The 13713-nt window shown below is 49.9% G+C and overlaps 1 protein-coding gene across 1 annotated transcript in view; it reads right to left on the bottom strand.

Annotated features, from left to right (window-relative positions):
- KTN1 (kinectin 1) overlaps positions 1-13713 on the bottom strand; it is a 128991-nt gene that overhangs the window by 56880 nt on the left and 58398 nt on the right. The window contains exons 19-24 of the mRNA XM_015407425.1: positions 12956-13046; positions 11438-11506; positions 10210-10247; positions 6052-6142; positions 5806-5874; positions 2268-2305 (exon numbers count right to left, since the gene is read on the bottom strand). Of these exons, the coding sequence (XP_015262911.1) occupies positions 2268-2305; positions 5806-5874; positions 6052-6142; positions 10210-10247; positions 11438-11506; positions 12956-13046 (396 nt within the window). The remainder of the gene's footprint in view (positions 1-2267; positions 2306-5805; positions 5875-6051; positions 6143-10209; positions 10248-11437; positions 11507-12955; positions 13047-13713) is intronic.

Here is a 13713-nt window from a genome sequence, read left to right as displayed (position 1 = left end):
TGGAAATGGGGGGCGGGGGGGCAGAGAAGGCTTATTAGTCTGTTAAATCATTCTTCTTCTGAGATACGGAGTAGTGTAGGACATCCTAGCATCTTCCACTGATCCTTGCACGATTTCGCCGTAACCAAAGCCAATCTCTTCTTCTTCAAAGCAGGATATTGATAGTAGGTGACAGTTAAAAAGGGCAGCCACAACCAGTGTTCCCTCTAAGCCGAGTTAGTGTGAGCTAGCTCACAGTTTTTTTAGCCTCTGGCTCACGCATTTTTGTCTTGGCTCGGGAAGGGACGGCTCCAGAGCAAACTAATTGGTGCAGTTAGTCAAATTGCTCGCTCAGAACTTTGATGCTGGTAGCTCACAAAGTAGACGTTTTTGCTCACAGCACTCCACAGCTTAGAGGTGAGCACTGGCCACAACACCAGACAGAATGTTGTGGGGACCAACTTGGCTGCCGCATAAGTTAGTTTGCTCTGGAGCCCTCCTTCCTGAGCTGAGACAAAAATGTGTGAGCTGGAGGCTCAAAAATTGCGAGCCGGCTCACACTAACTCAGCTTAGAGGGAACACTGGGACACGGCAAAAGCAATTTAAAATACTGCCAATTATTGGGCTCTTGTTTTTTTAAAAAATACTCTCTTTTTAGAGTAAACAAAAAAACAACAAATACTTATAAATGCCCAATATCCATAAACTAACAACACAACCACGCTATATAAAAAAAGGAACAGTTCTACATAGTAAAATGTCCTAAAGGTAAAGGTTTCCCTTGCTCGAAAGCCAGTTGAATCCGACTCTAGGGTTGCGGTGCTCATCTCCGTTTCCAAGCCGAAGAGTCGGCGCTGTCCGAAGACGTTTCCGTGGTCATGTGGCCGGCAGGACTAAACACCAAGGCGCTGAGGATATATTCAGGTGGGGCAGCCGTGTTGGTCTGAAGCAGCAGAACAAAGTTTGAGTCCGGCGGCATCTTCAAGACCGACAAAGTTTTATTCAAAGTATAGGCTCTCACGTGCATGCACACTTCTTCACAAGAAGTGTGCATGCACACAAAAGCTTATACCTTGCATAAAACTTTCTAGCTGGGGATAAACATTGCCCATCAAAATGGTTGACCCAAGACCATAATGGAAACACAATACCCCGACCCGGATGGCCCAGGCTGGTCCGATCTCATCAGATCTTGGAAGCTAAGCAGGGTCGGCCCTGGTTGGTATTTGGATGGGAGACCACCGAGGAAGTCCAGGGTTTGCTATGCGGTGGCGGAATTCCAAAGGTTGCCCACAGGCTCAAAAAAGGCCGGGGACCCCTGATCTAGTGCATCTTCCCCAATCCAAACCCTCCACCCTGAAGCACCGGTTGGCCCCACAAGGGAAGTGGGAAACTTGCTAGGTAAGGCAAAGGGAGCTGAGGGAGGTCGAACTCTATGACTGCTTTGAAGGGTTTTTTTTAAAGGAGACCCTAACCCTGACTATCCCAGAAGAAGAAGAAGAGGAGAGATTGGATTTATACTCCGCCCTTCACTACCCGAAGGAGTCTGAGAGCGGCTTACAAACTCCTTTCCCTTCCCCTCCCCACAAAAGCCACCCTGTGAGGTAGGTGGGACTGAGAGAGCTCTTGACAGAAACTGCTCTTTTTTCAAGAACAGCTCTGATCAGAACTACGGCTTGCCCAAGGTCATCCAGAAGAAGAAAAGATTGGATTTATACTCCGCCCTTCACTACCCGAAGGAGTCTGAGAGCGGCTTACAAACTCCTTTCCCTTCCCCTCCCCACAAAAGCCACCCTGTGAGGTAGGTGGGACTGAGAGAGCTCTTGACAGAAACTGCTCTTTTTTCAAGAACAGCTCTGATCAGAACTACGGCTTGCCCAAGGTCATCCAGAAGAAGAAAAGATTGGATTTATACTCCGCCCTTCACTACCCGAAGGAGTCTGAGAGCGGCTTACAAACTCCTTTCCCTTCCCCTCCCCACAAAAGCCACCCTGTGAGGTAGGTGGGACTGAGAGAGCTCTTGACAGAAACTGCTCTTTTTTCAAGAACAGCTCTGATCAGAACTACGGCTTGCCCAAGGTCCTCCAGCCAGGTGCAAGTGGCAGAGTGGGGAATCAAACCCGGGTCTCCCAGATTAGAGTCCGCGCATTTAACCACTACACCAAACTGGCTCCCACATCGTGTTCTTCAGCCCTCATCTTCTTCGACCCTCAGTGTCAGAAGCAAACTTCATCTTATACACAATAGCTCTGAGTTAGGTACAATTTCTACCAGCTGCAATACTTACAGATCCTGAAGATCTTTGACTTCTTGTGCAACTGATATCTGAGGGGGGAGAAAAGCATATAATGGATTGTCAGATGGGACAGATGCGTGAGGTAAATACTGATTGGCGACACCCACAGTTAAGGCTAAAGGCCGCAAGCCAACGAGCCATTTACTGACAGAACTAACGGAACTGACTGGGCTAGCATCAGGATCGGCTCAGCGTACCGAACAACGTTCTGGTTGGAGTTAGAAGAAGGGAAGAGAGCAGATCAATTTTAATTTTCTTCTCCTCCCCTGGATTTTACTCCAAATCAATGGCTGGTGCAGTCAGAAAATACAGCATATTGAGATCTCCCAGATTGCAATGCCAGAACGAAGAGCTAAGAACACCAGTCTGGTCCTTCTGCAAATGGTCCCATTTTGCCACTCATCTCTGGGGACTTGGGAGGGGAGCGGGAAAAGTTCATGGGCAGGGGGCCTTCTCCGTGGTGGCCCCCCCCAACTTGCGGAACGGCCTGCCCGTGGAGGTCAGGCAGGCTCCCCCCTCTCCTGGCTTTCGGCAAATTGTGCAAAACTGAATTATTTGAGAGGGCTTTTCTACAGAGGCGATAGATTCGCACGGCGCTAAACGTTCCACAAAGGTACTTGGAAAAATTATTAGAGACTGTGGTCTGTACCACTATGGATAGCTTGCTGAAACTAGGATCCCGGCTATGGAATTTTGCATCATTTAACGTGGTCTGTTAATATTAATACTTCGCTACAGTTCTGTTTTTAGACTTCTGGCTGGTTCAGTGGAACTGGCTTCCTCGGGAGGTGGCGAGCTCTCCTCCTTTGGGGGCTTTCAAACAGTGGCCATTTGACAGCAATGCTGATGCTGTGAACTCAGGCAGATCACGAGAAGGGAAGGCAGGAAGGGTTGCCTCAGTGTTTAGTTCTCCTGGCCCTTTCTTACACGACCATGGAAATGCCGGCTGCCACGGTGGGGTCAGGAAGGAATTGTTCTCCAGGCCAGCTTGGCCAGGGATCCTGAAGGCCCCCCCCCCCTTTTGGGCATACAGCAGGGGTCACTGGGTGTGTGTGTGGGTATTTGTAAATATCCTGCATTGTACAGGGGGTTGAAATAGATGACCCTGGATTCTATGATTCTACAACCCTAACGAACATGAAATTGAGCCAACTTCAGAGGACGGCGGAAGACAGGAGGGCCTGGCATGATCTGGTCCATGGGGTCGCGAAGAGTCGGACTCGACTGTGCGACTGAACAACAACAACCCTAATCCCTATTTATTTTATTTACCTTTTAATTCTATATTTATTTATTTGGGGGATTTTTATTAGAGACTGTGGTCTATACCAATGCTCCCTCTAAGCCGTGGAGTCTTGTGAGCAAAAGTTCTAGTTTGTGAGCTACTGGCATTAAAGTTGTGAGCGAGCCATTTCGCTACTGCATAAATCAGTTTGCTCTGGAGCCCTCCTTCCTGAGCGAAGACAAAAACGGGTGAGCCGGAGGCTAAAAAACTCTGAGCTAGCTCACACTAACTCAGCTTAGAGGGAACACTATACCACTGTGATTTTTATTCCCAAAATGGGCTCTGAGTGGATCACGACGAATCGAGTCAAAGACTCGTTACAACAAAATCACGCTAAAACCATAAAAACAACAAACGATAAGATTGGCAGCAGCACTATAAATCTGGTGGGCCACAAGGTGGAATCAGGTGGGCCCTTCTCAGCAGGGTGGGAACGAAACATTTTTTACCGAATGTCCCACCTTCCTGAGGGGACCGACTCACTCTGCGTCATCCGCTTTGAGACCCAGTTTAGAAATGTGGACTACAAATAATGCAAATAAATAGATATTATCTAGGATCTGACAGCAAACGCGCCGAAAGTAGGAAAGGCCAACAACAGATTACCCTGGAGGTCCCTTCCAACTCTTATGATTCTATGAACTGACCTGGCTGCAGGGGTCATTTCCTGCAGGCGCGCAGAGGAGCGGAGCTCCGGCAGTAAAGAGCCCAGGGGGCGGGGCACATGCAACAAGCCCCACCCCCTGCTCCCAGCAGCCCTCAGTCAGAGCAAGAAGCAGCCAGGTAAGTTGCAGAGACACCCCCCACCCCGACCCCCTGGTCCAAAACAGGCCAGTGGCACTTTTAAGACCAAGCTTTATTCAGGTACAAGCTCTCCCTCCTCTGCGAGGGCAGATCTGCATGTTCCCCTCCCCCCAGCTAGCAATCCAAAACAGTCCAGTGGAGCCTGAGCAGTGGGTGTTGCCTTCTGACACACGTCCGGTGACGTCAGGGGGTGTGGCATATGCAAATATGTTATGCTAATGAGTTATGCTAATGAGCTCGGTTGTTCAGTCTTCAAGCGGTAGCTGGATGAAGACTTGTCAGGAACGCTCTAGGCTGATCCGGCACTGAGCAGAGCGTTGGACTACATGGCCTCTTTGGCCCCTCCCAACTCTATGATTCTATGACTCTCAAATGCTTATCCCCTGGATATCGTAGTGGTCTCTATGGTGCTACTGGACTCAAATCTTGCGCGTCTACTGCAGACCAACACAGCCGCCCACCTGAAACAATCTTGAGCGTGTTGACTTGGGAAGAACTTCCACAGAGTTCCACAGGGATCTCTCCGAGTTCAGGGCACACAGCAGTGAAAACTCACAGTACCTCGTGTGTCACATGACCAGGCCTGGACCACCATTTCAAGTTTCGCCATTCCCAAATTCAAGAGCTCCTGACAGCCTCGGTCAGGTCCCCCCCAAATATGCATTTTGAGTCTCTGAAAGATCAAATCATGATGGGTTTTTAAAATTAGAATTTGTGCTGCTGTTACCCTGAACTGGGTACGAGTATAACCCAAAATCTGCTCTGCAGGGGGAAATGGTCCTGTCTTTCCTGTTAAGAGCCCTCTCATCAGCAGAGGAGGAGGAGGAGGAGGGAAAAAAGGAGAAGGTGGAGAAGGAGGAGAGAAAGGAGAAGACAAAGAACAAGGAGAAGAAAGAGAAGGAAGAGGGGGGAGGAGGAGAGTTGGATTTATACCCCCGTCCTTCACTACCCAAGGGAGTCTCAGAGCAGCTTACAATCGCCTTCCCGTCCTCTTCCCCACAACAGGCACCCTGTGAGCAATGCTCCCTCTAAGCTGTGGAGGCGTGTGAGCAAAAATTCCATTTTGTGAGCTACTGGCATTAAAAGTTGTGAGTGAGCGATTTGGCTACTGCGTAAATTCGTTTGGTCTGGAGCCATCCCTTCCCGAGCTAAGATAAGAATGTGTGAGCCGGAGGCTAAAAAACTGTGAGCCGGCTCACACTAACTCAGGTTAGAGGGAACACTGCCTGTGAGGTCACTGGGGCTGAGAGAGCTCTGAGGGAACTGTGATTGACCCAAGGTCACCCAGCTGGCTTTATGTGGAGGAGGCGTGGGGAATCAAACCCGGTTCTCCAAATCGGAGTCCACTGCTCTTAACCACTACACCAAACCAGTATACCACGGTGGTGCCGAGCCCAGTTGCCCCCTGCAAGCGTCCCGCCGGCGGCTGGCCTGCTTTACCTGAGCGTCCTTCTCAAGCTGGGCCTTCCCTACATCTTCTTTTAGAGCCTCTACTTCCTGTGTCAAGTCCTTTTTCAATGACAAAAACAGACAAGGTTGGACAATGGAGACGACAACAAGCCCCCCCCCAATGAGAAAAACAAAATGGATGCAAACATATCGCAAGAATGCCAACCGCACACAAGAAGCCCCATTAATGTCACGCGGAAGGAGGGTGTGCAGCACGCGGGGAAACCGGAGGCCTACCTGGACCGTCTTCTCCTTTGTTGTCACTTTTAGGACTTCGGCCTGCAGGAGCTCCTCCACTGATTTGATCTTCCCATCCTTTTCGCTGATTCTGAGGGGGAAAGTTGAAGAAGAAGCACGAGGGGGTAAGAGCTCGTCTGGGGACAGACACGCCCTCTAGTGCAGGGGTCTCCAACGTGGTGCCCACGAGCCCCATAGCATCCATAGACACTTTTTCTGGTGCCCATCAAGTGTTTTTAGAAAGAAGAAAAAGAAGAAGAGGATAAATTTGTACCCTGCCCTTCACTACCCAAAGGAGTCTCAGAGCGGCTGACAGACTCCTTTCCCTTCCCCTCCCCACAACAGACACCCTGTGAGGGAGCTGGGGCTGAGAGAGCTCTCTCGAGAACTGCCCTTGAGAGAACAGCTCTGAAAGAGTTTGTAACTGACCCAACGTCACGGCAGCAGCTGCATGTGGAGGAGTGGGGGGGGGGAAACCTGGTTCTCCCAGATTAGAGTCCGTGCTCCTAACCACTACACCAAACTGGCTCACAAAGTGGGTGGGGCCAGTGGGGGTTTTGCCCAGCAAGGTGTCTAAATTGGCTGTGCACAGGCATCATTTCCTGCAGGAGCACACAGGAGCGGAGCTCCAGCAGTAAAGAGCCCAGGGGACGGGCACATGCAACAAGCCCCGCCCTCTGCTCCCAGCAGCCCTCAGTCAGAGCAAGAAGCAGCCAGGTAAGTTGCAGAGCCCCCCCCCCCGGTCCAAAACAGTCCAGTCGCACCTTTAAGACCAGGTTTTATTCAGGTCCAAGCTCTCCCTCCTCTGTGAGGGCAGATCTGCACGTCCCCCCCCCCAATAGCAAGCAATCCAAAACAGTCCAGTGGAGCCTGAGCGGTGGGTGTTGCCTTCCAACACACTTCCGGTGATGTCAAGGGGTGTGGCATATGCAAATGAGTTATGCTAATGAGCTCCTGCACCTCTTTTTCTACGAAATGACCCCTGGCTGTGCAGATTTTTTTGGTAGCAGCTGCCACCACAGTACAAGGACGTACACTGTGTGACTGAAGTTAAGGTGTGGCCATTGTTTTGTGGCTGGCTCCTCCTCCTGGGACAGCCATTTTGGGACTCTGCCCACTATGCTGTGCCAGAATTCCAAAGGTGCCTGCGGTTCAAAAAGGTTGGGAACCCCCCCCCCCCCCAGCGTCGTGCTCCCCCCCCCCCCCCCAGTGCTTTCCTGTTTCTGAACCACCAGGGGAGAACTGACGGGGCAGTGCAGCAGCTACAGGGGTGGACTAAGGCTGCGCACGCCCAGATTCAAATTTCTGACCTTCCCTGCAGGGCTGTTGAGGATAAAGAGGAGGAGGGGAGACCGCTGTATGCTATCCCTGGAGAAAGGGCCATGAATGGATACAACAGATGGGATCGATGTTCCCTCTAAGCCGTTGAGTCTTGTGGGCAAAAATTCTACTCTGTGAGCGACTGGGCATTAAAGCTGTGAGCGAGCGATTTGGCTGCTGCATGAATTAGTTTGCTCCGGAGCCCTCCTTCCTGAGCTACGACAGAAATGTGTGAGCCGGAGGCTAAAAAACTGTGAGCTGGCTCACACTGACTCCGCTTAGAGGGAACACTGGCATGGGATGGGTCAGATGTAGCATGGTGAGATTGTGTGCATTCATCTGCGATGTTTCTGGAACTCAGCTGTTTGAACATGTTAGAAACAAAGAGGTGCTAGATGGTACCTTACTTAGAGAGCCAGTTTGATGTAGTGGTTAAGAGCGGTGGACTGGACTCTAACCTGGAGAACCGGGTTCAGTTCCCCACTTCCCCACTTGAAGCTAGCTGGGTGACTCTCAGCCAGAATGTAAGCACAGCTCGTCACCTAGTGGTGCCAGAAAAGAGCTACAGCTTCGGCAGCCAGACAATCTCTTCCGGGATCTCCTGGCTATTCCACGCACAATGCCATACGATAATCAATTAATCTAACCTTACTTAGGACGGAGGAAGTTCCAGACTAAAGGGCACTTCCATTGCAGAGGAGCTGCTTACATCAGAGCAAGGTTTCCAACTTTGCCTTAGTGGTGAGGGCCCGTGACCTGTACAAACCACCATGGCAAGTATCATGCCTGTAGACTGAACCAGTGTTCCCTCTAAGCTGAGTCAGTGTGAGCTAGCTCACAGTTTTTTAACCTCTGGCTCACATATTTTTGCCTTAGCTCAGGAAGGATGGCTCCAGAGCAAATTGATTTATGCAGTAGCCAAATCGCTGGCTCCCAGCTTTAATGCCAGTAGCTCACAAAGTTGAATTGTTGCTCACAAGACTCCACAGCTTAGAGGGAGTATTGGACTGAACTACTGCAATGTTTTCTCATTGGGGCTACCCTTGAAGACTGTTCGAAAACTGCAACTAGTGCAGAATGCTGCAGCTAGAATACTGGCCAAGGCCAGCTATCAGGACCATGTGACCTCGATACCATAGCCATTACGCTGGCTACTGATCCACCCCTGAGCCCAATTCAAGGCACTGGTTTCGACCTTTAACGTCCCACGTGGCTTGGAAGTGGGGTTATCTAAAGAAGCACCTTCTCCCACACTTTCCTGTCTGGGAATTCAGATCACAGGGAGAGGCCCTCCTGAGTGTCCCATGAATTGGTTGGTGGGAACACGAGACAGGGCCCTTTCGGTGCCGGCCCCACGATTACGGAACAACCTCCCCAGAGAGGTGCACCTGGCCCCCTCCCTTTCGATCTTCAGGAGGTAGTCAAAGATGGTTTTATTTAGGACTGTGAATTTTTTAAAAGATATTGTAGCATTGGAAAACGTGCAGAAAACGACAACTAAAACGATTGAGGGGATGGAACACTCTCCTTGTGAAGACAGGTTAGAGAGGTTAGGGGTCTTTAGCTCGGAGACACAACGGCTGAGGAGTGACACATGCATAGAAGGTAGAGAAAGAAGTCCTTTTCTCTCTTTCTCACAATACAAGCTCCTGGGCACTCGAAATTAATGAGCAGTAAATTTAGAACAGATAAAAGGAAGCACTTCTTCACCCAAAGAGTCATTAACACGTGGGATTCACTGCCACAGGAGGGGGTGGTGGCAGCTACAAGCACAGACGGCTCCAAGAGGATAAACATCTGGAGCAGAGGTCCATCAGTGGCCATTAGCCACAAGGTACAGATGAAATACCCTGCCTGGGGGCAGTGATGCTCTGTCTTCTTGGTGCTTGGGGGGAAACAGTGGGAGGGCTTCTGGAGTTCTGGACCCGCTGTTGGACTCCATGAGGGTACCTGAGTTTTGGCCACTGTGTGATACAGAGTGTTGGACTGGGTGGGCCATTGGCCTGATCCAACATGGCTTTTCTTATGTTCTTATGTCCGGGGCCAGTGATGCTCTGTATTGGTGGTGGTTGGGGGGCCACAGTGGGAGGGCTTCTGGAGTTCTGGTCCCGCTGTTGGACCCCATGAGGGCCATGGTGCTGGGGGGGGGGGCAACAGTGGAAGACTTGTGGAGCCCTGGACCCACTGCTGGACCTCCTGATGGCACCTGGTATTTTTGGCCGCTGTGTGACAGAGTGTTGGACTGGGTGGGCCACTGGTCTGATCCAACATGGCTTCTCTTATGTTCTTATGTCTGGGGCAAGTGATGCTCTGTCTTCTTGGTGCTTGGGGGGCGGGGCAACAGTGGGAGGGCTTCTAGTGTCCTGGCCCCACTGGTGGACCTCCTGATGGCACCTGGTATTTTTGGCCACTGTGTGACACAGAGTGTTGGACTGGATGGGCCACTGGCCTGACCCAGCATGGCTTTCTTATGTTCTTAAGCAATCCTAAATTGCGAATTTAAATTTTGGGTCTTATGTATCCAATATTATGCATTTTATCCATATTGTAATCTCCCTTGAGCTCTGGCAGGAAGCAAGGTGGCTAAAGATGTTTTTAATAAACTAAAGAATAAAATAGCTTTAACCGGCCACATCTTAAATGGGACATCTGAGGGAGTGGCTACACATGCCTGTTTAAAAACTTGATGAGAACTAGTGGCCACCTTTCAGTCCTCCAACTACAGACAGCACACACGGGCTTCAAAGGTAAATGAAGATCTGACTGCAGCTGTAACTGGTTTGCGGAGGGGTGGAAAGCAGGTTAAAACGGAAGAGGAAAGATCAGGCTGGTACTTACACTTTTTGTAATTCTTCCACTAATGATGCAAAGGAACCCTTGGGGAAAAGAAGATGCAAAAGAGATTACAGTTAGAGGGAAATGACTGCCAGGCGAGGGCCATAAAACCTGAATTATTTAATCTCGACAGCTCTGAGTGCACCTTCACAGTCCCTCCTGAAGCAGAACAAAAGATCCAGGGAACCAGCTCGCAGCAGCTTTGCGTATGGAAAGGCGCTGTGGCTCAGTGGTAAGGCACCTGCTTGGCATGCAGAAGTTCCTAGGTTCAATCCCCGGCATCTCCAGTTGAAAGGGCCAGGCAGAAGGTGATGAGAAAGACTGACCTTGATAGACTAATGGTCTGATTCAGTATAAGGCAGCTTCCTGTGTTCATGTTTATTAGGGAGGGGCCGTGGCTCAGTGGTAGAGCACCTGCTTGGCATGCAGAAGGTCCCAGGTTCAATCCGCGGCATCTCCCGTTGAAAGGGCCAGGCAGGAGGTGATGGGAAAGACTGACCTTAATAGACTAATGGTCTGATTCAGTATAAGGCAGCTTCCTGTGTTCACATTTACTAGGGAGGGGGACCATGGCTCAGTGGTAGAGCCTCTGCCTGGCATGCAGAAGGTCCCAGGTTCAATCCCCGGCACCTACAGCTAAAACGATAGGGTCATAGGTGATGGGAAAGACTGACCTTGATAGACTAATGGTCTGATTCAGTATAAGGCAGCTTCCTGTGTTCATGTTTATTAGAGAAGGGCATTTGATCTGCGGCTTCACCCAATTTCCTCCACAGTTTCATGATCCTCAAAAAACAGGATCACGAAACTGCGGGGGAAATCGGGCGAAGCCGCGAGTCAAAATGCAGCCCCGCAGCTTCAGGTGTGAAATTGACCAATACTATCGGGGCAAATGGCGGCGCAACATCGAGGCAGCTCTAGTGCGAAATCAGCCAGAGTTTTAAATAGACTGAAACAATAACACACATACAAAGCAAACGGAATCCAGCACGCGGCAGACCTACAGAGGCCGTGACACAAATGTGACGTTCAACGCACTTTAGCAATTGTTTGCAAGTGGAGTTTGCCATCTCGCGCAGTAAAATCCAGTTGCAGAGTGCACTAAATGTGAACTGAAAGTGCATTATTCAGTGTGTGTGAAAGCGCTCCAGGGTGTTCGCTGATTTCTACAGCAGGAGTTTACAATCGGCAGGGACCAATCCAAAGGCCGTCCGGAAATAGAGAAGCTCACCTGTTCCGTTTGCGCCCTCTGCAGACTTGCCACTTCGTTTCTCAAGGATGAGTTTTCCTTCCTTAGTGCCTTTCAAGAAGAAAACATTTTCATGGTTGATGATCCAGAATACACGCATAGTCCACGCCATACAGGAAAATTTGCAAGAAGGTTATACTTTGCTGTGTTCCCGGAGAAAATGCGTTCGGTACCACTGAACGCCTCACGTCATACACCCTGGCCTTCTGAACTTGGAAGATGGACGGAAGGGTCAAGATGAAATTCCTGGCTGATCTGAGCCCCGTAGGGCTGTCTCCAAGTTCTAATGCGCACAAGACATTCAGCAGTAATAATGAGCTACAAAAAATGAGTGTGTCCACATTAGAAGTGGTGGTGGAAAGTGCCGTCGAGTCGCAACTGACTGAGGGTGACTGTAATGATCTGGGCTGTGCCACCAGAGGCCTACTAGGCCCAGGGAGCCTGGCTAGCAGTAGGGGAGGCTGGGCCTACAAACCCCAGAAGGCTTTGGGAAGTTTTTGCGCCGACTTTGACCAATAGGGAAGAAGAGGGCTGGGGAATAAAAGAACTGGTGCAAGAGGGAAAGCTGTTCTTCATCCCAGGGAACAGGGCCAGAAGAAAGAGGCTGCTGTGGGGAAGAAACCTGAGGGAAGGGTGAGTAGTCTAAGGGCACTTGAGATAGTGAGCTAGGGACAGTATATTTAGATGCGTTAGGGCATTTGATTTCTTATCTTTCCACCCATTTACCGTTATTATTCCTGCACCTTGTTAGTTTGACCTCCTATAAAATAAACCATTTCCTTGTTGTACTGGTCCTCATGCCTATTATTCGGCCAAAAGGGAGGTCTGAAGGTCTTGGGAGGGTGCTCTAGGCCTTCTCAAGGGATCCTAAATCCAGAGTGGTGGCAGTATCAGGTGACACCCCCACCTGAGCAGTGACAGTGATCCCATAGGGTTTTCAAGGCAAGAGACATTCAGAAGTTGCTTGCCATTGCCTGCCTCTGCGTAGCAGCCCCAGTCTTTCTTGGTGGTCTCCAATGCCCCCTCTAAGCTAGCTGTGGAGTCCTGTGAGCAAAAATTCTACTTGGTGAGCTACCGGCATCAAAGTTGTGAGCGAGCGATTTGGTTACTGCATACATTAGTGTGCTCTGGAGCCCTCCTTCCTGAGCAAAGTCCAAAATGTGTGAGCCGGAGGCTAAAAAACTGTGAGCTGGCTCACGCTAACTCAGCTTAGAGGGAACACTGGTGGGGAATCAAACCCGGTTCTCCCAGATTAGAGTCCGCGCACTTAATCACTACACCAGACTGGCTCTAAATGAATAAACAGAGGCTGACAGCATTGCGAACACACGTGGGGCTCTCTATTTAATGTACAGTGGCGAATCAACTAATCAGATGCCACTGCAGACAGCCACCAAATCCTCACGGCAGTTACTGCGCATCCGGGGGCGCGACTCACGCATGCTGCGATCCAGGGCTATGTCGCCCACCAGCCAGGGGCAAGTGACTCTGAGAGGTTACCTTCAGCTCATCCTCCTTATTTGCCATCTCAATGAGTCCCGTCTCGAGGAGTTCTTCCACCGTCTTGATCTTGTCATCCTTGTCTGTGATGCTGAGGGGAGGAGAAAGATGCTCGTTCTATAGCAAAATTAGCTTGGAGTACAGTTGTTTGGTTTTTTTAATACTTTTTATTGCATTTTCACTACATATACTACACAGGGCAAGGGGTAAGGAAACGCTAACTAAAACACATAGCTAAACAGGGATCTAATACGATACAAATAGCCTATTTTAAAGTTTCCTGTAGCTTTCGCATTCTAAAGATGGATAAGATTAACTGTTTCAACTATAATTCAGCACAAACAATATTAGCCATAGAGGTGTATTCTGGTACGTTAATAGTGTTAAACTTTCAGAGCTGGTTCATTATTTCTTCTTGTTCCCTTGATGTTTATCTTTGTCACAGTCCCACCTGACTTTGAGAGGTTTGGGGGCGGGCTACTCCCATAGCTTGGAGTACAGTTTTGGTACTCTTACTTGGGAGTAAGTTTCAGGTGGGCAGCAAGATTTGAGTTCGGTATCCACATTTCTGTTGTTGTTCAGTCGCACAGTCGAGTCCGACTCTCTGCGACCCCATGGACCAGCTCCCGCCAGGCCTTCCGGTCTTCCGCCGTCCTCTGAAGTTTGCTCAATTTCATGTTCGTTGCATCTATGACACTGTCTAACCACCTCATCCTTTGCCGTCCCCGTCTTCTTTGACACATTAGAGACCAACAAGG

This window comes from Gekko japonicus, unplaced genomic scaffold (genome assembly GCF_001447785.1).
Source record: "Gekko japonicus isolate JY-2015 unplaced genomic scaffold, Gekko_japonicus_V1.1 scaffold367, whole genome shotgun sequence".
Lineage (NCBI taxonomy): Eukaryota > Metazoa > Chordata > Lepidosauria > Squamata > Gekkonidae > Gekko > Gekko japonicus.
This window is presented reverse-complemented; position numbering and strand designations above follow the sequence as displayed.